The 27,047-nt window shown below is 38.2% G+C and overlaps 1 protein-coding gene across 2 annotated transcripts in view; it reads left to right on the top strand.

Moving 5' to 3' along the window:
- Positions 1–27,047, top strand: part of NCKAP5 (NCK associated protein 5) — a 969,262-nt gene that overhangs the window by 466,667 nt on the left and 475,548 nt on the right. For both annotated transcript variants that reach the window (XM_053597956.1, XM_053597955.1), the window contains one exon: positions 16,260–16,393. In XM_053597956.1, coding sequence (XP_053453931.1) covers positions 16,260–16,393 — 134 coding nt within the window. The remainder of the gene's footprint in view (positions 1–16,259; positions 16,394–27,047) is intronic.

Below are 27,047 nucleotides of genomic sequence, written 5' to 3'. Positions count from 1 at the left end.
ATGCGTGTAACAGTTTACACATTGAAGTCTGGAGAAGGTTGGCACCTGTGGTATGGTGCCCATAATAGGACTTTTTAGCCTTCTCACTTGTGATCAAATGTCTTTTCCCTTCAGCATCTGGAAGAGCACTTGCACTTGGTAGGTATCCAGCAAACACTGGGTGATGAGACTAGTTCAACTCTCCTCAGATCAGAAGTTACTATTTGCTGTATAGCTACAACCAGACCAGCCTTTGTCACTCCACTGGGTGGCAATTTTGAGCCATGGCATAGAGATACTACCTTGGAACAGGAAACAGAAAGCATCTTTGAAAAACTTTGTTGTTCATTGAATTGCTTCACCATAACGCAAAACCATCTCTGTTGGCAGGAAATATCACCTGCTAATGAAAATTGTAAATGCCTTTGTTGCTATTTGTCATAGATGAACACGTGCAAGCTTCCAATGGTTTTAAATTATTGTTCTGTGAGCTCTCTTTTTGCTAATTAAACATGAAGGCAAGAACGTGACATAACTTGTTTAAGGTGTATGCACTTGAAGGGTTTGTTTTTTCATTTATTGTATTTGAAATTTTTTAGATTTATTCTTTTCAACTTGCTTTGTATTTTACTGAGAGCTACAAATACCTACTGATGGAAGATAGGGTTTTATACTTTAAGCGTTTGGTATTTGAGTGAAGCAGCTTTGGAGGGAGTTACGCGTGGTGCATGTGGGGGCCAGTCTTCTGCGTGGCTGGCTGCTCATGCCTCACACCTGCTGTGGGTTCCCAGTGGAAGGCTGTGCAGAGAGAATGTATCATGTGATGAACAAATAAGTTGAAGGGAAATGTTTATAAAAGGCCAGGGAAATCAGAGTTTAAGGCATGTAAAATAAATTTCCCAGATCACAACATGCCTTGCATTTGGGGTCTAAAAGTCCAACTTGATTCAAAAAAAGGGGAGTGATGCTGTTTAAAATTGTTCTGGAACAGTAGTCTCCTGAAACACAAAGTCATCATTGTTTACAGTCTGTACCACCCGCTCCCTCCCATTTTATCTGGCTGCTGATTTTTAATAACTTCATCACGAGAGAAGATGTACATGTGAACATGAGCAGTATGGTTGCAGTGGTTTGAAACAGTAATAAAGGACAAAGGCATATTAATTGTTATTCTCCGAAAGCTTACGATTCAATAGCTGTCTAATTTAATAAAGTCTTGTTACAGTGGAATGATTCAGCTGTAAGAGGCTTGTAAAAACTGTAATAAGCACTGGAGTCAATGAGATCTTTTTTAATTCTTGGGAGTGGTAGTTTTTCATGCTGTCCACTCTGAGGCGTACTGCAATGTGCTGCAGAGTCATTTGTCGATGCCTGGGTTTATTTTTGTAAGAAAGTATTGATTACAGAGTGAAAAACATTTAGTTCACCAGCAATCAATGGGTAACAGACAAAAGGACATCTGACGTTTTGAAGTCTTTAAAATATGAACTAAATGCACAGTCTGGGCAGTTAAGTAAAAGGCCTTGCCCAAGGGCTGCACAAATTCTTGACTGCAAAAATATTCATCCTCTCCCAAGCCAAAGATGTTGTGAAGTAGAAGACATAATGTTTGGCTGTGCAGCAAAGTTAACTTACTTAGCATGTAATAAATATAAAATTCTTGGTAGAGAGATGGGGAGAGAAATTTTCTGGCACAACCCATAATCTAAACACTGAAGGATCTCACTGTAGACTATGAGTTGTTAGCTTTTAATAAGTGATTATATTTGAAAAATTTTGTTACGGCATCTGAGAAAACATGATAGAAAAACATCTAAAGATTTCGATGTTTGTCAGTGTTAAATCTAGTAGGCTTTTGAAGTATTCAAGAAAAACGAAATGTTAACTTCTACGACTAATCATTTATATCTACCTATATTATTACCAATATTCCAAATGATCTAATGTTGAGATTAGTTTGACATGAAGTGGAGACCCTTGGGAGGTTGTTGTTGAACTAAAGTAATTTGAATGATTTCCAAGACTAAGTAACACTGGCAGCAAGTGACTGGAGAGCCTGTTCTATCTCCAGTGGGAGGAACTATCTATTCCTAACTTGAAATAAGAAGGAACACTGGCTAATGGTTTAATGCCACTGGGTAAAATGTAATTCTTTGTACAACACAAAACTGGTGCCTCTGTACCAAGATATAATCACATGGGGATAGATAAAAGATTTGTTCCTAGCACCCTGACAAGCACAAATATTACATGATTTCTAGGACTGCTGAAAGGGTCATCCTTTCTGGAAAACACAAACTTAATTTTTTCATTGTCTATGGTAGCTACAATTTCACTAAGTTTGGGAGAAGGTTGTATCTAATTGTTTTTGTGTCTCAACAATAAGAAGATAGTTTTTCAATCCTGTGGCTTCTGGGTAGTTTGCATTTTGGAGAAAAGAAATGCCATCTCCTGGAAAATGAAAGACTGGAGTTGATTGCTTTTTGTGTCAGCTGTTAATCTTGATTAGAGGTTGACAAACTATGGCCTTGCTATTCCTCTTCCTACTTGTTTTGTAAGTAGTTTTATTGGAATACATCCACACCCATGTGTCTATTGCTTACATCAACATTCATGCTATGAGGATGGAACTGAGTGGTTGTCACAGAGACTGTATCTGAGACCAAAAATAAGGCCAAAAATAAGGGACCATCTGGTCCCTTACAGAACATGTTTGCAAACCCCTGCTCTAGATAATTATACTTCACTAGCTAGTTGTTGACTATGTGACAGTCTTGGTTTCACTACATTGTAGTAGTCTTAATGGCAGAAGCCATCTCTCCTTTTTTTAAAGACCGTCTCTTGAATGTCATACATCCCCCACAGTCTGGAACAATGTCTCGGAAATAAAGAGGCTAAAATACATCTGTCGGTTTGGGGGTTGAGGTAACAGTTTACTAGACCAAGAAAGAAACCCTTTCATACTTGTAGAGGGAGGCAGTCAAGCTCTAGGTTCCTGGAATTAAATTGCCCGGGCTCAAGCCTTGGTTCTTACTTACTATGGCCTTAGCCTCATAATCTTAAAAAAAAGTCTGGTTGGGAGAAGTGCATGGATTATGGAAGTGCATGGATTATGGAAGTGCAGGATTATGTGGAGACTACGTGAAAAGGGTTTAAAATGCTCGGTCAGGGTTCATAGTCAACATCATTCTTATGTGTGATGCTGTAATCCTTATTTTTTCTTTTTCTCTCATTTTCATTCTCTTAATTTGTCCTGGAATTACTTGTATAACTTTTCTGAATAAAGATGCGCACTTTAAATGTACGTACATGTTTCTTTGTCTTACATGTCATGGGTGCAGCTGACACTAGGCACAGGTCAAGCTTAATGCCACTGGCAGCAGTCTTATTGAGGTGATGGATCCTTTTTACATAGAAAATAGTTCTGCGAAGTTCTCCTTCACTTACGTGATTAATCACAGGGTAAATGCACTTCTAAAAGAGGCACTTGGATTGTCTTTTAGGGGTAGACATTTCCCCTTCTGTAGATGTAGCTGTGCTCACTTAGCTCATTTGTAAGTCTTTAATGATTTCCTCATAAAAATAATATTTCTGTTTAATCTTACTTCCCAATGTGTTGTCTCAGTTATCTTTTCATTTATTCAGTAACTGTACGTAGATTTCAGTTCTATGAACCTTTTGTCATTTGTGGATGCTTTTCTTTTCCTCCTGGACTGAGATAAGAGCTATTGTCTTAGGCATTTGTGTGTGCATGAATTGCACACCTGTACAAGGGCACACTTGTGCAATGGACAGTGTTCTGCTGGACTGTGGTACTAACTGGCAGGCAACTCTAACTCACTGAAACTATTTTCTTTGTACATGTTGAATCTGATTTCTTTGATCATTAATACTAAGAAGTCCTGGTCTTATAAAAACATGCATTTGTGGAACAATGTACTGATTTTCTTTACCTGTAAAGGGGAAGAAGGCACATTTCAAAATATTCAAGGCCTGCTTAAAAACAAACAAACAAAATAAAACTAAAAAAAAAAAAAAATCCAAAAGTTTAGTTGTTAATATTGTTGCTTTCTAAAGAAAGGCAATAGCAGGGCATCGTGGTGGGCGGCTGTAGTCCCAGTGTCTCGGAAGGCTGAGGCAAGGGAATCGCCTAAGCCCAGGGGTTGGAGGTTGCTGTGAGCTGTGATGCCATGGCACTCCACCGAGGGTGACAAAATGAGACTCTGTCTCTAAAAAAAAAAAAAAGTAGAATAAGAAAGGCAAAATTTTCTAGGAGGGCACTTAAAGATACTAATATAAAAATGATTAAAATATCTTATGATCTTGCCCGTTACTTTTCCATCTTTTGCAGGGGGGTTAATTTTGTGATTATGTATTTATATTGCAAAGGAAAGTAATTTATAAATGTGAATGAAAGTTTTATATGTAAATCTTTCTAGTCCAGATGCAAAATTCCAAGCTTGTGAGAATCTGCTCTTCTTCCAGCTGCCTAGAAAAGGAGCCTTTGAAGAGGAGCTGTGATCCTCCTCCAAGCTCAGTGACAAAGACTCAGGATGGGCCAGATCACCCTGGACAGTCAGTGCCTTTTAGGACCTCAGTTGGACTTGGTGATCTAAAGCATCTTTCCAAGTTGAATAACTTCCGTTTCCCTTTGATTATAAGACCCAGAGAAAGGAGCAGATATTAATGTGTCCATGTGGAAAAATAGCTCTGAATATGTTCAGTCAGGTCTGACCAAGCCTTCCAGGAGAGAGGACTTCTGAATTGGAAACGGCTAAGACTTATAAGACAGCATGGACCCTGGGGAGAAGCCAGGAGATTACTACAAGGGCACCTGAGAACACAATTCTGACACTCAAAGTGCATGCAGAAGACCTGTAGTCACGATGTGGGTGTCTCCACTGGGAGCTTTCTTCTGCCCTGGCCCGTGTTAGACAGGTACTCTCTTAGTGGTAACCAAAGACCACACTGGCCTACACCCTCACAAAGGGTGTCTGTACCACGGGGGATGATGCTTTCCATTTGCAACCCCCCCACCCCGTGGGACAGTCTCCTACTCAGAAACTGGGGTTACCCATGGGATGTTCTCCTCCCTTCGTGATTGATCACGAGGTAGGGGCACTTCTGAAAGAGGCACTTGGATTGTCTTTTAGGGGTAGACATTGCCCCTTCTGTAGATTAGCTGTGCTCACTCAGCTCATTTATAAGTCTTTAACGATTTCCTCTTAAAAATATTATTTCTGTTTAACCTTACCTCCCCAAAATAACACAAACTCTGATTATTCAATAGGTAATGCTTTCAGTTTCTTCTGCCTTTGGTAATTGTGTGAGATAAAATACTGAAGCATTGAAATAAAGCTTGTGATTAGTTTCACATTGATCTTTTAAATGTTCTAGCTGACCTTTTAATGGCATGGTAAAATGTAAAATTCTTGTTTGCATTTGCTAACAAGAATAAGGCAAACTGCTAAAAATCCTGCTGTGTGTGTGTTTCTTAATTTTCAAGTTTTAAATGTAGCCTAGTATCATAAAATAATGGAAGATGGCTGTGTAAAAATCAATCCAGATATTCTCAGGGCTTTGTTTAAAGAAATATTTGTGTCTAAAGAAAATGTCCACAATGAAATGGAAAGTATAAAGGCATTCCAAATGAATAAAAGGTATTTATTAGAAATGAATAATTACTAAGGTCCTGGAAGCCCTTTCTCTTGTAGATTTAAAACACAACTTCAGTAATACCTTTACAGTCTGTTGTTGACATTATAATTATTCTCCTATTTTAAAGGAGTGAATAATTTTCCTAGCAAATAGTACTCTAATTTCCCATACCCATAATTACACCCATTCACTGAAGACAGGAATATAAGGATTCCAGCTATGGGAAGAAAAAGAGGATTCTTAGTCTAAATAGGTTTTTTTTTCTCTCACAATTTTATAAAATCTAGTAGAATGAGCCAAAAAAAACCCCAAAAACAAAAAACAGTGAAAGGTACTATCCTGTAAAATAGAATTATAAATGCATTGTAAGGAAGCCCCTGTAAATCCTCTAAAAGGCAAAAATTTCAACTTAACAGTTAATGAGTGAATGTGAGTCTGTTGTAGAGCCCCAAATTCAGGCCCGTGTGCTCCATGCTCAGCTAAAGACAAACACTCTGACGCTGGTGCTGGGAGACGGGGAACGTTTGATTGGATTTGGCCCCAGTAGGAAGGGAGGGGAGCGGATGGTCTCTCAGGTTCTTCTTGTCGCAGAGATGGGGCAGTGAGTTTTTATGTGGGGTTGGGAGTCAGGTGGGGACGTCAATGTTGAATAACTCTCAGATGGCATCTTGAGCAGCCAGACTGCCAGACTTCAGAGTGTCAGCAGCTAATTTCCTCAAAGGTATTGATTCCTTCTGCAGAAACAAACTCATAGATTCTCCTCATGACGCTAGAGTTCACTCCTGCTTGACGAAGAAACAGTGTGTTCCAAGTTAGTGACTGCTGTGAGAGCCACGGGTGCTAGGCAAAAAGCAAGCCATTTACTCATGCCAACCAAGGACCTAGTCCAGTTTTACATTATTGCGATCATTAAACGTGCCTTGGTATGAAAATCTCAAGGGGCCCAGCTCTAAGTCATCAGGTGAGAGATTTGAATACACAGGACTATAATCTCTGGGTTGTCGGGAAAGGGCAATGGTGACAAAGACGACGATAGAATGAAATGCATCCGTGGAGTTTTTAAACCACAGGAAATGTCATCACATTGTCCTGAGTCAGGACTAAGACTGAAAGTTGTTCTGATAGAAACTTTGCAAACCTAGAGCTGACTGCCAGCTCAGGTAGTGGAAGGTCAAGTGGAAGGTCAACTTCTTGTTAAGCTTAATTCAACAAGTATTTACTGAACACTTCTGGAATGCTCAGCAATATGCTGACACTCTGTGGTGTTTTGTTATTGAGTACAAGGTCTAAGCTCTGCCTAAAGAAAAGGATGCTCTTAGCAGAGACTGGGATAATACACATATGAAATGCATAGTAAAGCATATGACAACTATGTAATTTTTAAGAAGCTAACTTGAACATTAAAAGCCCCAACGTGTGGGATAAACCATAAATTAGGTAGGCAGTGAAGTCCGAGAGACTTCAGAGTTGGGAAGGTGGAGCACGTGTTAACCTTTATACTGAACATAGCTGAAGTTCAAGATGGAATGCAGCAGAGAGAGTGAAAGATCTTAGGACCTTCTCTAACAAGAAGCAAAGAGAGAAGCACAGTGTCTCAAAGTTTGGAATGGAAACTAAATTGGCTCGAGAATTCATTTGTTCTTCACTGGTCACTGTGGAGTATAGACAGAAGGGGAACAGAATGGGCATGAATGGGGCATAAGGAAATCTATAGCCACTCTAAAAGGACACAGTTTCTTCATGGTAGAGAGCTGGACGTAGAAATTGCTTAATAAAAACCCTCAAGTGTTGTCCCTTCCTTGTATGGAATATACTGTTTCCAAAGAAAGAGAAGAATATTTAAGATTGCAATCAAGTATGAAGGTACTTAATAAAATTGGCTTCTGGGAACTTCCAAGGGGATAGAATAATTAATAGCTACTGTGAATTGTGATCAATTAACATGACAACAGAGAAAGATCTGTGACCAGGGAAGAAAAATGAGTCATTGACTTCTTATAAAAGAACCCGTTGGTGGAGCAAATGAGGCTGTTTTCTAAGTGAAGTGGAGAAATGAGTTTTTTAGCTAAACAAACTCAAGGAAAAGATTGGGCAAAGGGAAAGAGTGTGTCTGAATGAGACGGTTGACTATTGATAGCAAGCATACCACCTCCGTGGTTGATTACTCAGTGTCTTACTTTCCTTTATGGGCTGTGCAATCATCAGATATTCAAAGACTTGAGAAGAAATGGTTTTCTGAGAAGCTTGTGGAAGGCAGAAGGTCAAGGAGCCAGAAAACTGTGTGGAAAGGTCTTTTCTAACTCAAGAAAACATTGCTAATGAATGGCAGTAGTAAAAAATCTTCATCCACTTATTATCCCAAACAAGGATGGCAGTCACCCATTACCCTGTGAAATGCATAGTCTTGTTAAACCCCAACATGTGTTTACTCTGTGCCCATCTTAGACTGGACACTGTAGTATTTCATCTCTTTCTGCCTCTCATGTCACTAGTAAGTAACTATCTTTGCTTAGTATGGTTGTGTCTTACTTCATGGCTACGTAAGATGTAAGAGTTGGAAGGGACCTACCTTAGCTTTTGTTTAATTTAGAATCTTTGAGACCGAGAGCATCACGGTGATGATTACCAACAACACAGGATGGAAATGAAGATTTTATTACTTACAGGCCCTGTGGGTACCTGGCACATCTGGAAGCTCACATATGGGTGTCAAGGAGCACATGGGGAGGGGAGAGACCAATGGGCCAGAGCCGTTCCTGGGCTCCAGGGTGTTACCGAAACAGGTTTCCTGGGGAGTTTTAGTTGGTGAGTTTAGAACAAGCAGGCAGTAGCTCAGGCTGTCACACTGTGACTGAGAGTGGTCACTGTGGCATATCTGGGCATGCAGGGTAGAGGGTCAGTGGAGCTGGTCAAGCAGGGCACATCTAGCTGTCCCATATGGAAGTGGTCACAGTTGTATTAAGGCACATATTTGGATCAACCACATAGAAGAACTGGGGTGAGGGGGGCGTAGCACAGGTAACTGTGTCAAGGATGACTGAGCCCTGCTTCTGGTATGAGAAAGTCCAACTTATATTAATATTTAAATGGATGCCGAGGCAACATAAAGTTATAAGAACTTACTATATATCATTTTAGAAGTAGAGGTCCACAGAGGGTAAGAATATTTCTCAAGGTCACATAGCAAGTTAATGAGAAGACCAAAATGGAAACCCAGACTCAGCTTCATGCCTTCTGTATCCTGGGGATCATGATGTGAAAATGAGCACACTTAAACTGACGAAAAGTGAGAGAAGTGGGTCAGTATCATAAATGTCCACCCTATTTTTTTTAGCTGTATAATGATACTAAAATCAAAACTGCATTACTTTATTTTGTGAATACAGCATTACCATTTTATTCTTCATTGGTTGCCCGAGTTGGTAAGTAATACAAAGAACACAATTTAATTTTCTTTTTCTAGGATATCATAATGTGTTACAATTTTTCTCCCATTCCTTCATAATGCGTATCAATCTCGATATGGTAAATCCTTCCTTTATTTTTTCTTCATAACCTACCCAGAAAATATCTCTCCGAAAGTCCCTGTCTATGTTCTTTTGCTAAGTAGTAAATGCCCATATAATCATTGTTCAAGAACATTCAGTCAGATGGGTAAAACTCACCTGTGTCTAACACAGAGGATTTTTTGGAGATCTGTGCATGTGCCTGTCTGTCTTCTTCACCCTTGAAATTTCTACCCTCCAGCCTGCCCCTTCTCCTCTTCTGTATTTTGTTTCACCCTTTTCTCTCTTCTCTCACTTTTTTTTTTTTTTTTTTTTTTAGCCAAGCTCTGCATCTTTTTTAGTTAGAATAAGAGCTTTTTCTCTCTTGGGCAGTGTTATCAGCACTGCAGAGATCTACTGGGCTGTTTCTATCCTTGCATTTCAAAATCTGATTCTAATTCTTCTGTTACAGCCAACAGTACAGGCTTTAAAAAAAATCAATTCAGAAGTTCCTTATCTGTTTCTTTGCTTCTAGGATGACTGAATCTTTCATAACTAATGAGGATATTGAATTCAGAGAGCTTTATGGGGAAAATATGTTATACTATGTGTGAAAAACAAAAATGGGTCTGCAATTTGATATAACAACTGTAGCTTAATTTAGAGTCATTTAGTATTGGCTAGACAGAAATGGTTAATAGAATTTTCCTATTAGAAACTAGTTTTCATGAAAACAATTTTTCTGCTGGTGTGTTTGACTTACAGACTACAGAAAAAAATCAATTTTCGGTTTCAGATTCTCAATAGATATAAAAGTAATTCTGGGTCTCTATAATTCTTAAGATGTTTCTATTTACACTGGACATATGAATAATTAAACACCTGGAAATATCTGTATCGAGGCAGCACTTAATGAGAATATCTAAAAGTTTGGAACTGGTTATTGGTTCTTAATGCCATGGTTATTGGTTATTGGTTCTTAATGCCATGCTTTGTATGATGTGTGTATCATTGAATCAAATGTCCTCATCTTTTCTAGGAGTCTAACTTATAATTCCCATTTCATAGTAGGCAGCTTGTCAGATTGCATATTTCTTGAATGAACTCAGATGCTTATTCCCTCAGTCCTCAAGAACATCGTGTAATCCCTATGGCCATCTCTAATGGCCTCTGTTGTTTTTCTCACAGTGTTTAAGAGCTTCGTACTATCTGAGAGTATTGTCTTCTCTATGAGTCTGTTATCATAAGGTATTATTCAACAAGAATATTGTTACAAAAACATTATAAGTTGAACATAATGTAGGAGATCTTGTGAAACGTATAATGAATACCTTTATATTGTCAGGCAACTCTCAAGCATCAAGTTGGCCCAGGACACTTTAGGATGAGCTGATGCCTTGTGAGGCTCACTAAGCAGACTCACCCAGAGTGCTTGAAGCACGTGCGGGAATATTTCACCTCATATCTCACCACACGTGGTGGGGCTAGGATTTCCACACCAAGCAAAGGAATTCTTCTTTCTTTTCCAAATTCTCTGAATCCTCTTTCACTTTGACACTATTATCACCCACTGGTATAAAGAGAATCACTAACTGTTATAGACCTAGGGTAGAAGTATTTATTGACTTTCTATATTTGAATTGAGTGTTAATATTTTAATTCTTTCCCCCTGAAGTTCTCACACACCATACATCAAGCCATCTGTTTCAAATTGTACTAGGTCATGGGATTAAAAAATAAAATATCTTTTAAGGAGGCTAAATACAGTATTATAAACATTCAAGATGGCATCTATGATTAAGTTTATCTTTCCATTCTTACATCAAAATCATATTTAAAATGTACTTTCCCTCAGTATAAATTCATGATCTGCTTAAACATATATTTTTGAACTTTTTGAAAAAAATATATAGCTATGGTGTTTCTTTAACATGTAGTAATCGGTAAAGACTAAAATTTTATAAAATTTATAAAAAGTAGCAAAATTATGTTCGCAGTATAAGCATTGTCATTCCAGTGAGGCATATCCTATTTTTGCATGGGACTTTCTGGTTTTGAAGTGCTTTACTATACATTATTTTGCTTTCCTTGTAGTAATACTATGAGATTGGCTTAGAAGACTTAACGTTTCCCAATAAACAGAGGAAACTGGCTTAAAACAGTTAAATTTTAAGTTAAATGGCTTATCCAAAACCATTTGCCTAGTAAATGGTGCAGTTCAAACTAAAAATGTTGTATCATTGAATCAAATGTACTCATTCTCATTATTTAATTTGAATATTTTAAATACTTAAATATTTATTTATTTAAACATTTTTCCATTCTGTAATTTAGCCTCTTGAATCAATTCTTTCTCCACGCAGTAAGTAGTCAGAATGATCTTTGTAAAATCTTAATCAGATCATGTCATTCACTCAATTAAATCCTGGTAGTGAGTTAGCATTTTACTTAGGATGCGTCCCCTATCCAAAATGCGATATTCATGGCCTTCCGTGGTCCAGCTCTTGTTCCTCTCTACCTAAAGCATATGCCCATCCCGTCCCCCCCTCACCACACACCGGGCTTCTCTCTGTGACAGCAGGCTTCCCACTTGCTGCTTGTTCTCCCTGGAATGCTGATTTCCTCCCATCCCCTGGTAACACCTAGACAACGCGGAGGTCTCAGTTTAAATGTCACTTCCTCAGAGAAGCCTTTCCCTGTCCCACCAAACAAAATCAGTTCCCCTTGCTGTCATTTTCCAGCAAACCCTTAATTAGCCTTGAGTTTATACTGATGTGTTCATCTGTGTGATGGCTTGTTAAACACCTGCCCTCTCCACTAGTGTGTGAATCCATTGAGGTTAGGAACCATGTCCATTTGGCTCATTGCTAGTCTCCAGCCCTAATCCAGTTTTTGGCCCATAGGAGCTGTTCACTAAGCATTGTGGACAGAGGGAATAGATGAATTCATGATGGTAGTACATGGATCCTTTTCTAAGCATAGTTGTCTATTAACAGAATAATAAGAATTTATGTAATTTTTCTCCATTTCTTGAGAAAATGCATATAGAAATTAACTTCTGATACTTGAATAATTTAAGCACGTTTTAGAAAATTGTCAGGAGTAGAGTTTAAAAAAATAGGTTACCCAGGGAGAATGTGGAATATCCTTCCCTTGAGTTTTAATCAGAGGACAGCTCAGTTAAGTTAGTGGTGTAAGCTCTGTTGCTAAGAGAAGGATATAAGGTATAGACAAAATCATTCTGTAGAACCAAAACCTGGACTTAACATACCTTTCTTTTGGTTTGTATGCTTTCTTCTTTATCTAGAGCACAACTCCTTGCTTATGTCCAAATAGGAAAAGTAATTTTGAATTCTACTCTTCATTCTGAGAAGAATGATAGACTGATATACAATCAGCTTTGTTCCTAAAAAATCATGGCACTCTGCAAAACCACACAATAGAAACCACAGGGCTTATGGCTTATAGAAATGGGCCAGGGGGCTTAATACTCAAAACTTCATCAGTGAGACATTCAAAAGAAAAGATGGGAAACTAATAAAAATGGTAGCCAAGATTTACATGTGTTAAATGATTAAGAAATATATAAATGCTATGACAAATATGGCACTTCACCTTGAAAAAGGCCTGTGGTTTCCTATGGAAGTGGGTATCGAAAGAGGTACAGCTAGTAAGTTATTGGGTTGCAGTGGAAGGAATGCTATCCAAAATGGGAGCGAAGGTTATAACACCCAGTGTGGGTGGACGTGTCTCCTAAGTCACACGTGGGCTGAGGTATATCTGAAAGGTGTGTGTTTTGTGTTTCAGTGAGGCTAGATTCAGCTGGATGTAGTTTTCTGTGTTCACCTAAGTTTTCTCATGAATGGGATCAGACACAGAAATGTAAGATTTGTCTCACACTTAAATTCTTTTATAATAGATCATTTGTGTTGGAACAAATTTGCACTTTTAAAATAAATGTTATAGCAGAACTGATAGTCGTAGGGGAAAAAGTAGGGAGCAGGAAAATTTAGCTCTAGTTCCTGAGCTGCCATTTCTAACAAGCAGGCTCCCTCCCTCCCTTTCCTCCCCTCACTTTATCTTTAAATAGAGGTGATAATAAACAACGTTGTCCAGTTATGAGATACTGTAATGAAGGTGGAAACATGAAAAATGCTCTCCAAATTTAAGATGTTTCTTGCAGAGGTCGCTTATTTTAGAGACAGCAGTTCAAGAAGGACATCAAGTTGAGAGGTAACTCATAGCTTTTGTGCAGAAAAATGCACAAAACTACCTTTTGACTAAAAGCAAAGCTCATGTCTACAAAGAGAAGAGGAGGCGATTGGCCAGGTTTCCTGTGGACATGTGTGTGATTTCATTTCTTGGAGTCAGCCCTTGGGCCCTTGTTTATGTTCCTGGTATAGTAGTTTGAATGCAAAGATAAGAGAAGCCCATGAGCAGAAAGGGAAGAGATGACTTTGTTTCATAAAGGTGGGAGGAAAAGAAAGTTTGGGTGGTGGCCCAGGAATTTTGAAAACCCCTGTGACAGCTTTCCTAAGATGCCTCCTATAGGCAGCCCAGCCCAGTGGTTCTACGGAAAAAGAGAGGTGGATGTAGACTTTTGACCTTGCCTGATTTGTAACCTGGTTTCCTGTGTGACGTTTTCTTTTACTGAGTCACCAGCCACCTTCTATGTCTCATTTCTGTTTGCTGTCCCTGCTGGGAAAAATCCAGAGCAAACCTGTGGAGAAAAATCAAAATCACTTTAGGGACAAATCAATTTATACCCAGCATATAACTAAAACAAAAAAATTATCTAATCTGTTGATAGCACCTCTTTCTACTTTTAGCCGTGTTTTTTAAATTTGGGTAAAAAATGTTCCCATATTTGGAAAATAAGTGTGGATTCCTGTCAAGTTTTAATTAATTGAAATACCGTATGAAGGGAGTATATTTTAGTAAACAACTTTTGCCCTCATAATCTTAATTCCATAGAACTTTCTCTGTATTATGAGGATGCATTTTTAGTGCATCTTTTTTCCATATTTGAAAAGACATCTTCAAACTGAACAGTAAGGTTTATTCATGGGGGTGTTTTCAGTGTAGCAGTGAACCTGAACAACATTCTTTACTTTTGAACAGAGGAGGGATGCCGTCATCCCTGCAGATTGTTCATAGCACGTACTTGTGAACTATATATGTATAACCTATGCTTTTTTTTTTTTTTTTCTGTTTCTGGAATCAAAGCTCAATTTTTCCAAATTCTGTAATATAGGTTACTTGTACCTGTTCCTTCTTCCACCCAGTGAGTTTATACAAAGAGGAATTTTGATTATTTGTAATAACTAAGCAATGAGTTTTTTTAAAATTGTGGTAAAATATGTATAATATAAAATGTGCCATTTTAATCATTTCTATAGAGTTGGCTTTAATTAGCAGCACATTTTTATTCCACAATCACATTTTTCTTCCTTTTCAAAGCTTCTAGAATGTCACTTTCCAAAGTCTAATAACAGGTTAAATAATTGATTTTGATTGTTCTGATTTCATTGAAAATGAATCGTTGGAGAGTTAGGCTTGATTTAGCAAAAGGCCAGATCTATAATCAGTAAGCACATACGATAGAACCTCCATAGTTGGCCATCTCCCTACACTGAGCGCCTCCTTTAGTTGACCTAATTTTCATAGACTGGACAGGCACCACATGTACATATCAGTATAGTAGACCTAGCTCCTTATGTTGACCTCCATATATCACCAGTTTGTTACAGTCCTTTGGGCGATCAACTTACAGAGGTTCTGCTATATATTTCCAGTACCACCGTGTATTAGGTAATGTGCTAAAAATACAAAAATACATTTGTATGTAAGACATAGTCCTAATCTTGAACAGGAGTTTATTCATTGGAGAATTATGATAAATACACATGAAAAATAACAATAGAAAAAAGTCAGTACCTAAAGGACAGTGAAGACCTTCAGTGCTGTTGGAATTCAGGGAAGGGAGAGAATGATGAGGTGATGAGGGCTAAGTTTTAGAGGACCTGTCTTAAAGCTGAACCAGGGAAGAACTCAGAGCTTTCTGTGTAAGAGCAAGAGAATGGTCAAAGGTGCAGAGGCGCAGAATGTGTAAGTATTTTTAGAGGATTCAGATTCACTTCTAGATTATTGTCTAATGTTTCCTTTATGGTCCTCAGGATTCCTTTTCCTCCCCATGAGTTAGAGATAGAGAAAATTTACCTTTCCTATGACTTCCTGTGAATATCCCCCTTGCCATTTCAAGACAGGGGTCTTGCTTCTCTTCTTTCCCCTTATGAATGTATATGACCTTTGTGATCAGGCTTTGTGTCTTTGGTTTTCACCATAGAATATACAATCTGCATTCACAGTGCTTAATTTAGTAACTGGCATCCTTTAAAAAAGAAAAAGGCAATAGCAGTAACAAGGTACTAGTGTAGCTGAGTCAGTAATATCAAGAGGATCTGAGCAGTGTGCTTTTCACCAGTTCCAGGAATGAGTTTGTGCTGTACCATCTATTCTGGGTGATCCTGTCCCTCTTTCAATCCCTAATGCTCAGTCATGAGAGGAACTGGTTTTCTAGGATTATAAAACAGTGGTTTGGCCTATTTTTATGTCTGAAAACCTACCTGAACAAAATGAGAACAAATTCCTTAGCCTTATTCTCATCATCGCCATGGTCTAATTAACTTGAAATTCTTGATTCTTCTACGAAAGCAGTATTGTTCCCTTTAAAGCATGTATCAGAGGTGGAAGACATGAACTAATTCTGAACAGGTATTAATGATCGTGTTATTATCTGACTTACTGAGCACTTGATAGTATCTTTGGGTTAGAGTTCTTCACAGGGAGCCACCTGGGTTAGTTGAAATTATTCAAGTATTAGAATCAAGTCAACCAGGCCTCCGAATAAGTTACCCTATGGTTTATATGACTTTGCACAAATTAATTAGATATCTCTGAATCTTGGTTTCCTTTTCTATGATGAGAGATTAATAATAGATATGCCTCAAGGTGTTGTTATCAGAATAAATTGAACATATCTAAATCTCAAGTTAGCACTTGGTAACACATGGCTATGGCTTTTTCTTATGGTCACAAACACCTTCTTAAAAATCATTCTCTTTATGCCTCTCATAGCATGAGAAGCTGATACATGAACTGGAAGTGGAGAGACACTTACGTCTTCAGAGTGAGAAGCGGTTGCAGGAGGTGACCCTGGAGTCTGAGCGCACCAGGATTCAGATGCATGGCCTGCAGCAGCAGTTCTCCAGGTACGCAGGTTCTTAACTGAGCATCTTGCTCCCTGAAGTGCATTCCCTCCCTGCACCAATAACATGTTAGATTGAATTTCCATTGTGTAAGCTCGTGTTGAGTTTGACAAGCTAATTTCTCAATGGTTTATACCTTCTATTCTAGGCAAGCTATCCTATTACATCTGGACCGGGTTTCTGAAACTTTGTGTTTACACCTGAGATGGCTTGGGCTTTATTAAAGTCTTTTCTTTCCTGTTGGCTTCCCAAAGGGTCTTTCAGTGAATTGTGGTGGCTTTGTGGCCTGTAGGTATGTCCTGTGAAAGGACAGCCAGGAGGATGAGATTTCACTGATCACTACAACCCTGTTTTAAGGTAGAGTGTGAATCTAATCATCCAGTAACCTCTTACTCTTTACTTAAAAGAAACATTTAGGACTAGTAAAGAAAAAGAAGAAAGTCATTGAGTTCCTTTCCTTCCAAAAAGACATCACTACAGTTTGAGAGGGATGGTTCTGAATAAGTAGCTCTTCTTAGATTTAATTCCAGCACAGTCAGAGACTTTCAACTTCCAGTTGTAGTTAATATGGAGCCAGGTGACAGTTCAGCCTATTATGTAAAAGTCTATTCAGTTCCATGGTCTGGCGGGAAAGGATGAAGCACACAAACTTGTGCCTTTTTAGTTCTGGAACCAAATACAGACCCTCTGTGAGGGACGATCTGCTTTCATTTCATTTCACCATTTGTGTAATCAAGAAAATAATTTATTCTCCTTTCTCTCATGAGATTATACCAAGTACTATCATGTTTGAGAAGTTCTCCTAAAAATCTTTGTCAGCAAACTGTATAGGTCTTTAGGTCTTGTTTTTTTTTGTGTATGTATTTGATAACTATATGACCTGTGATGGATAATACAGCTTCCTCATCATGAGAGTTTTATGATATTAGCTTTAGTTTTAGATGAGTTGCAGAGAGAGGCCAGAGATTAGCCTCCAGATTATCCCGTGTACTTCATTGTGGCTAATAGCATGAATACTTACAACTTTGGGTTAGGGGTTTCTTAGAGGAACGGGGAAGGAATGATGGATGACTCGTGTGGCTTCAGCATCATAATTTAATTTTACCCTTTTCAACTCTTCCAGCCCCTGATAATACACAAGTGCTATAGAAATGTACCAGTCAATACTTTAACAAATGTATATCCCACCCCTCATAGGCTATCACTTATACCACCTTCTGCTCAATTTTTCATTCATTTTGATGGCAACTCTCACTTTATATTCTTCAACCAATTTGAAATTATAGGTCCCCCTCCAAAGTGACTTTAAAACAAGCACTGCTTTCTAATGCTTGCTGTTTTAATAATACAGGAAAGTAGGAGGCATATCTTGCTCTCCTTGCACTAATTGTGATGTCTCCATATTCAAGGTATTGATTTACACGGCACGAGACACACGGCATAGTAAATTATTTTCATATGACGCCAGGTCATCTGCTATAAATCAAATGACAATCCCATATAGGTTTGAGTTACGCAACAACCAGGACTACATCCTAGGCGGAAAGAGAAGGTAATTATATGTACAATAAGTGGTGGTTGGTTTTTATATACTGCTTTTGTGAGAGCTTTTTTCCCATTTTAATCAGTTCTTATGTAAGGCTTTATTGAAACTGAAAAGTTCAAGTCCAATTACAGCCAAACAACTAATGTAAATCAGCAAAAGATGGGAGAAAACAGATATAACAGATAATTACACAATAATTAAATAGACCCAGCGAACCATTTCTGATGGCCTTTCACAAATTAAACTTTGGTTTATAAAATATTTAGATATTTCTAGTTGTACTTAAACAATCCTCTTAATTTATGTCTTTTGTAAAATTCCTAATATTAGAGAATATGCCTAGAATGTGTCACCCTTGGACATGGTCAACGTCCGAAATGGTCATATAAATAATTTTATAATAGAAATTATTATGTTGAATTACAAACTTTTATATTCCTAATTTTTTCCTTTCTTGTCCTTGGGAGTTGATGAGTTTATTTTTATACGTGATGATATCTGGGATGTGGAATTACTTTTAGCATTGTTCATGGGCTTAGTTTATTTTTTGAAATTAAGCTAATAACCTGTTTTCTCAAAGAATATGATATGGCTTATGATAAAAAGGAGATTTACAATAATGCTGATAAAATAAAAACAGAAAATAAAGACCTTCAAAGGAGAATGTGACAAGTAATCATAGTCACATAACCCAACAAATTTTCTCAGAATGAGCATTTAATTTAGCTGTAAGATTCCTGGCAGACAAGATAAAGAAGAAAATGCAAGAGGACATGTAATAATTATCTTATAGTCAAAGGCTACTGCTCTTAAAGAGAGGAATGTTATCTATGCTAATAAATCATAAAAGAATATATCACATAGGCTTCTTCATAGAAGACTTTGCAGGATATATATATATATATATATATATACACACACAGTAGACCAGGGGTCCTCAAACTGCAGCCCGCGGGCCACATGAGGCGTTGTGATTGTATTTGTTCCTGTTTTGTTTTTTTACTTCAAAAGAAGGTATTGCAGTGTGCATAGGAATTTGTTCATAGTTTTTGTTTGTTTGTTTGTTTTAACTATCGTCCGGCCCTCCAGCGGTCTGAGGGACAGTGAACTGGCCCCTTGTTTAAAAAGTTGGAGGACCCCTGCAGCAGACAGTGGCCTAGGATAGTACAAATTAGGATTAAATCTTGTAAGTGCTATTACTTCTACTATGAGACTTATGTCTGAAGCCGGTTTTTAAATTTTATAACATATATGAAATAGAAATGCTGGGTCTGTGTCTAAGGGTTCACAAGTATAATAAGAAATACTCCAGTACTCAAAGTTCTGAAGTCAACCATTATGGTGAAAATTCATGGGAACATCCAGATACATGCAGGTGCCTTTCTAATAGCTTTTCTTAATGAATCAGGAAAACAGGCACAAGATGCTGAAGCCTATCTGGGTTGGGTAACATGTAGTCCTGGTATGTTTGTTGTAGATGGGGGAGCCTCTAAACCAGGATTGTCACACTGATGTGCTGCAAAAAATTTTGATGATCATTAATCAAATTATTTTCTAAAGAAGTTTAAAACACAGTAAACACATTAACTTTTTTTTTTTACTCTTTTTTTTTGATCAATGTCATTTAAGCATGCTGCAGAAGTTTGACTATAAGTTCAAGTGTTCCTTGAGATTAAAAAAGGTTGAAAAAACACTTTTGTAAACAATAGTAAAGGGATGTTGAATCTCAGCTATGGGAACAAGGTGAGACAATGTATGGGGAAGTGAGTAATGAAATTAGATGCTGAGATGCTCAACTATGCCTGGTAAGCAGTGTTCAGGTGCCAGGAGGAAAGAGACAGGACAGGTAGTGAGGGGCTCAGTTTTATGTACTGTTAGCTGTGTGATGGGCCTGATGGCTTGAAGGCACCACACAAACTTGGATATTCAGAATTATCTCCGTTAATGAGTAATGGGATCACTTAGGTGATAAAAATCTATAAAAATGTTTGAATGAGTAGTTATTTTTTATGTCACCACCAGACCTTCAGCTACAATCCCTTTCTCCCACTTGACCTCTGATGAGGGTATAATGATCAGCAATGGTCCGAAGTTTGGGCAATAAAAAGAAATGGATATGTAGCCAGAGGTTACACAATCAGCTCCGTGCTCATAAATCAGAAACTACCAGCATCGAGGGCGATTCAGACAGGCAGAACAAACTTGGTTTGGACCACGTTCCGTCTTTCATATAAATAGAGAAAATAGAAAACCCAGATACTTTGAAAATAATTAGGCCTTCTTCAGAGTTGCGGGAGCACTTCTGCAACGTCGAACTTCAAGGCAAGAGGTGGTATTTTAGGGCTGCCTCTTCTTTGTCTCATTATTTGGAGAAATAAATCAAAGATGCTTTCTAGATGGGATAATAATTGTTGCACCTGTTGGTGTACGTGGCTGGGCATATCTGATGAGACATTAGCTTCGTCTCATTTAAAATTTGATAACTGCCCCATCCTCCCCACTCCATACCAGCTTGTTTGAATTGTGTTTGTCCAGCTGGCCAAGGTGGTGTGGACTGAGGCTGTAGCACTGCCTGCCCTTGTATATAAAGGCAATTAGTGCTTGAAGCTCCACCCCCCCAGCCTCGTTATTCCAGGTTGAGTTAATGAGGTGTTTGTTCATCATTTAGATTTATGTGGAGGAACACTTTGAGGAACTTTTGTTTCTAATTGGAGTGGTCTATGTCAAGTTGGAACAATAGTGATTGCTGAGAAAAGAGGTTTGTGTGAAGAGATGAGATAAGCAACCCTCTAGAGAGAGTACTGATTTCATATACGTGATCACGCACACCATGCATGATGTGTGTGTATTTGAGTTGGTCCCTTTGGAAACAATCTAATCAGGTCATTGATTTTTACTGAAAGCTGTTGTTGTTATCAGAAAACAATCACTTTCATTGTATGTCAAATAAGAATACAGTATGTGTCCTCAAAATGTAAAATTCAGTTAGAGAAGTCTTATGTACCTAGATGAACAAAACAACGTATTCCTAGTATTGCTATAAATGAAGAGGACTTTTGTCCAGATTCAGAACAGCAAGACTTTATACTTGTTAATGTTTTATCATGCTGAGGCATGAATAGTCAGATGAAATTAGTGATTGCATAGTGATAACAATAATACACATTTTTATTATATTATTGTTATGTGTGAAGCTTTATATTGAAGCAATATGTCTGAAGCTTTAAATTTGAATCCATCTGTCAAGTTCACTACCTAGTGGACTATTTTGTAAACTCTCTACAGTTTTCCAACTATCTCACACCCAAATCAGGAATCAGGATACTTGATTCTGATTTACTCAGCTTTGAAATTTTCCATATGTGTTCATACCAGGTGTTATACATCTAAAAAAAAGTGGTGGGGATAGTTAAGCTGTATCATTCATAATTGACCAGGACAGTTAATAAAATCACCTAAGTGGAATTCAGGCTTTCACTCCCTGCCTCCTGCATTTTTCTGCACCTGTTCAGACCCCGCCCGCCATTGCAGTGGTCTGCTGCCTTGAAGCTATTTCTTTGCTTACTGTAATGGGGATGCTCCTATCACAGTTGATTGCTGTGCTTAAGTGCCGTCTGCCAGTGTGCTGAACTTGAAGGAGTGGTAAATGGAGCTGGTTTTACCACTTAACTCCTTCATTGGTTGCTTTCCACATTATCGACTCTCAGAAACTTTATGGAATCCTAGGGTTCATTTTCTGCTATCTTGGAAGCTATAGGCACCTGGTATTGAAGTATGTGTTGAAGAGGATAATATGCCCTTAAATGTTCTACCCACGTACGCCCTTCTCCCTCTATATCTGTCTGGTATATTAAAAGAACATTTTCGCTGCATCTTTAGAAAGAGTAAAACATAACACGTTGAGAAAAGCTGTCCATTGACCTTTGGACAAGCCTCAGCACCGAGCCTTTCTGCTCCTCTTTCGCATCTGTCCCCATCTCAGACCATTCATCAACTTTAACCTGCAGTGGAGAGGCTCTCCTGAGCGCCTCATTCTTCCTGATGAATATAGAGGGCAATTTTCTATTGATTTGGAATTGTTATTTCCATATCATCAGCAATATTTCTAGCTGAGAGTTTTCATAAAAATGGGGGCCTTTCGTCTGCTGCTCTGTGTAAATCCGCAGGAAGTTTAAAATAGCAAAGCAACATTAGTTCAAGGATCCATTTTTTCTGAATTACAACAGATGGAAGAAAAGATTTTAAATGGCACCTTTTAATATGCTTGGATCGTATTGTGGCATCAGAAGTTTATATCTTAGTGATCTAGCATATACACTGTCACTTGAGCAAAGCAGAGGAAGGCTAAAATCAATTATGTGGAGAACTGGAAAGAAAAGTTATTTTCAGTTCCTAGGAAAAATACTAACTCAATAAATGTTGAACATTCCTTTATTCTTTTATATTTCTGTTTCTGCTTAAGAAATGATGACATTGTCTCATTTCCTCTTAAATTCTTGGAAGAGCTATATGTTGTTGAGTAGTAATGTGTGAGTTATATTGTCCATTCATCGTCTTTGGTAGAGAAAACAGTGTTAACACAGGGTATATTTCTAATTTAATTTTAGAGACCATTATCCTACGGAATGGGCTGTCTAGGGCTGGGTTTCAGCCTTACCTCTAACTAGCTTAATAAGTCTTAAGTAAGATGCTTCTGGGTCTTAATTTGCTCATCTGTAAAATGAAGAAATTGAATTGCTTTGTAGTTTTATAATGCTTTTATGCTTTTGGAAAGACTACATTAGAAATAAAATGCATTTATTTATTGGGTGAATTAATAATTTTGCAGCTGTAAATGGGCCTTTTTGAAGTTTCTATCAGTGGTTCTCGTGTTGTGGTCTCGGAGTGGACTATCTCATTGTCCATGCAGTGTTCATAGCAAGGGACTGCGGGATGGCAGGACGGGGATTGAGCTATGCCTATTTTGGTTACTTGACTCTGGAGAAGTCGAGATTAGAAAACTGCCGAGCCTAGATGAAAAATTTCTGTTGAGGACAGCCAAAATTAAATACTGAGGAACTTGATTGGCAAAAGGAAGTTAAGATACTCTGCGGCGAACATAACCATTATTGCTCCTGGCTCTCATGTCACCCACTTTAGGATTTATTTGAGCTGGTTTGGGAAGAAGCCTGAGCAGAGAGAACTTTGTGAAGACCAGAATTGTTCTCACTTTCAAACAATTTCTCTGAAGAAATAGCCATCAATAAAAACACAAGTGATTGGGCGGCTCCTGTGGCTTAGTGAGTAGGGTGCTGGCCCCATGTACCAAGGGTGGCGGGTTCAAACCTGGCCCCAGCCAAATTGCAACAAAAAAACAGCTGGGCGTTATGGTGAGCACCTGGAGTCCCAGCTACTCAGGAGGCTGAGGCAAGAAAATCACCTAAGGCTAAGAGCTGGAGGTTGCTGTGAGCTGTGATACCAAGGCACTCTACCGAGGGTGACCAGGTGAGACTCTGTCTTTAAAAAAAAAAAACAAAAACAAAAAAACCTCCTCTAAATATTTTTATTGATGACCTATCGTAACTTTCTTTTATTAAATCTTAGCTGTGTACAGTAATGCAATCATGAGGTACAATGTGTTGGTTCCATATACAGTCTGAAATATTTTCACTGAACTGGTTAACATAGCTTACATGGCATTTTCTTAATTATTGTGTTCAAACTCTTATACTCTACACTTAGTAAACTTCACCTGCACCCTTCCAAGATGCACCCTAGGTGTGGACCCACCAATTACCCCCGTAACTTCTAATGTGATCCTGTCCCCACCCCAACGCACTTTTTTTTTATTTAAGGAAAGTAAGTGTGCGATATAGTAGAGTGTTTTAGTTTAAAAGTGGAAGAAAGTTCATTTCTATTCTCAATAATAAATCATCTAATTTTTCCAGGTTTAGAGAAAAATTCACTTATTTTTATTTTATTTTTTAATTTTTCTATTAAATCATAGCTGTGTACATTAATGTGATCATGGGGCACCATACACCAGTTTTATAGACCGTTTGACACATTTTCATCACACTGGTTAACATAGCCTTCCTGGCATTTTGTTAGTTATTGTGTTAAGACATTTATATTCTACATTTACTAAGTTTCACATGTACCCTTGTAAGATGCACTGCAGGGGTAATCCCACCAACCACCCTCCCTCCACCCATCTTTCCCCTCCCTCCCCTCCCTCTGCCCCTTCCCATATTCTTAGGTTATAACTGGGTTATAGCTTTCATGTGAAAGCCATAAATTAGTTTCATAGTAGGGCTGAGTACATTGGATACTTTTTCTTCCATTCTTGAGATACTTTACTAAGAAGAATATGTTCCAGCTCCATCCATGTAAACATGAAAGAGGTAAAGTCTCCATCTTTCTTTAAGGCTGCATAATATTCCATGGTGTACATATACCGCAATTTATTAATTCATTCGTGGATCGATGGGCACTTGGGCTTTTTCAACCCTTGAAGAAATCGGTCTGGGCGAGTATTTTATGAGGAGGATCCCCTGGGCAATTGAACCAGCTTCAAAAATACACGACTGGGACCTGATCAAACTAAAAAGCTTCTGCACAGCCAATAACACAGTAAGTAAAGCAAGCAAACAGCCCTCAGAATGGGAGAAGATATTTGCAGGTTATGTCTCTGACAAAGGTTTAATAACCATAATCCACAGAGAACTCAAATGTATAAGAAAGAAAAGAACAAGTGATCCCATCGCAGGCTGGGCAAGAGACTTGAAGAGAAACTTCTCTGAAGGAGACAGGTGCATGGCCTACAGACATATGAAAAAATGCTTATCATCCTTAATCATCAGAGAAATGCAAATCAAAACTACTTTGAGATATCATCTAACTCCAGTAAGATTAGCCCATATCACAAAATCCCAAGACCAGAGATATTGGCGTGGATGTGGAGCAAAGGGAACACTTCTACACTGCTGGTGGGAATGCAAATTAATACATTCCTTTTGGAAAGCTGTTTGGAGAACACTTAGAGATCTAAAAATAGATCTGCCATTCAATCCTATAATTCCTCTACTAGGTATATACCCAGAAGACCAAAAATCGCATTATAACAAAGATATTTGTACCAGAATGTTTATTGCAGCCCAATTCATAATCGCTAAGTCATGGAAAAATTCACTTATTTTTTAACGTGTATAGTTCGGTAAGTTTTGCAAGCAGATACCCTCATGTAACTACCACCGCAATGAAAGTACAGAATATTTCTGTGTCCCCTACAAGTTCCTTCTTTCCCTCTTCATTCTTGGTTCCCTCCCCACGTCTAAAGCTCTTGGCAAGTAGTGATCTGATAGTTTTGTCTTTTCCAAAAAGGCTTATCAGTGAAGTAATACAGTATCTAGCTTTCCTGTGTCTGCTTCCTTTCACTTAGTGTGTTTCTTTTGAGATGTATCCATGTAGGCACAGGTATTAGCAGGTTATCTCCTTTTATTGCTGAGTGCTGTTCCATTGTACAGATATGTTGTGATTTGTTTATTCCTTTCTCTGTCCATGGATATTTGGGTTCCCTACAAACATTCATGTTGTAGTCTTAAGCACATGTGTGTTGGGTAGATAACTGGAGTGAGACTAGCGAGCCATCGAGCAAACACTTATTTAAATTAACTTTATAAGAAACTGCCAGACTCTTTTCCCATGTAACTGTGCTGTTTACATTCCCTCTGGCATTGTATAAGAGTTCTAGTTGTTCCATATCCAAAAAAGGCTTTGTGAAAACTAAAGCATAGATAGGGGAAAAAAATGCATAAAACGAATGTTTGCTTAATGTTGTTCTAAGCAGAACATACATTTGTAACCAACACTAGGTCAAGGGTGAAGGAAGACTGCCAGGCTCCCAGATCCCCCCACCTGGGATCTCTCCCCACCCCCAACCTTCATCTTCTCCCACAAAATAACTGTTTTTCTGACTTTATAGCAATAACCTTTCTGTGTTTATAATAGTCTTATCATTTAATGTATATCCCTGAGACAAAGTGGCACACTGAGTCTTGCCATTTCACTAATTTTGTTTGGATTTATCTTCTGTTTTTCTGAACCAACAGGTGACTGTCCGTCCCTTTCTTTTCCTTCATGTTTATTTACTGAAGAACCTAGGATATTTGGCCTGTAGAGTTTCAGACAGTGAAAGTTTGTTGATTCTTATACTTGGGACTATGCAACACATTCTTCTGGCTTCAGTAGTTCTTGGAAATTGGCAGTTGTTTCTCTAAATTGTTCCTAATAATGATTTAAATAAAGAGCTAAAAGCTGTTGCCTATCCAAGGAACAGAGAATATTGCTCATGCTCCTGTGTACCCCATTCAGTAAGTGTTTGTTGATTGAAGAAAGAATGAACGAACATGGAATGAGTTAGTATCTTCACTGAAATAAAAAGATGTATCAGCATTATACTAGAACTAGACTTAGGGTAAGCATAAGGAAGAATTTTTATAGAGAGTGTGTTTATGATAGAAATTTGCTTCCAGTGGAGGCTGTAGAATGGCCATTTCTGAGGATCTTTAAAATTTTGATAATAGTCATCATTCTTAGAGTTATAAACCATGATGGCCTGGGAGGATGAAGACCTGATTTTTCATTCCTGGGCTTCTATGATAGAGTGCTCACCTATAAAAGATGAGTTGCCTGTTTTAGAATACTCTTTGCAGAATTCCTTTCTGCAGGGCACTAAATGGAATTTCGTGCATTGAAAGTTTACTTCCTGTAGGGTAAAGTTTACTTTCGGAGAGTGTTTTATGGCCCTGGGCTAACATTTATACCATCTCTTTCTAGTCGTGGGGATAGGGGGAAGCAGCAGTCTGGTAGTACAGACTGTTTCTGATTACCTTTTGGGTCCATAGGTAGTGCCTTTAATGAGCAGCATTCACACTTGGAGCTGTTTTGGGGGATGCTTTGTTTAATTTGTGAAAAATAATTCAGTTAGATGATCCTTCTTTACAAATGTTTACGCCTATTGCTAACAAACAGCCTCAAGCTTTTAAGACTATTTCCTGATAATAAAGTAGGGCCTTAGCTATGCTGACGCTCTGGGGTCCTAACACAAGAAATGTGCTGTGTTTTCATTAC

The sequence above is a fragment of the Nycticebus coucang genome, chromosome 7, assembly GCF_027406575.1.
Source record: "Nycticebus coucang isolate mNycCou1 chromosome 7, mNycCou1.pri, whole genome shotgun sequence".
Lineage (NCBI taxonomy): Eukaryota > Metazoa > Chordata > Mammalia > Primates > Lorisidae > Nycticebus > Nycticebus coucang.
This window is presented reverse-complemented; position numbering and strand designations above follow the sequence as displayed.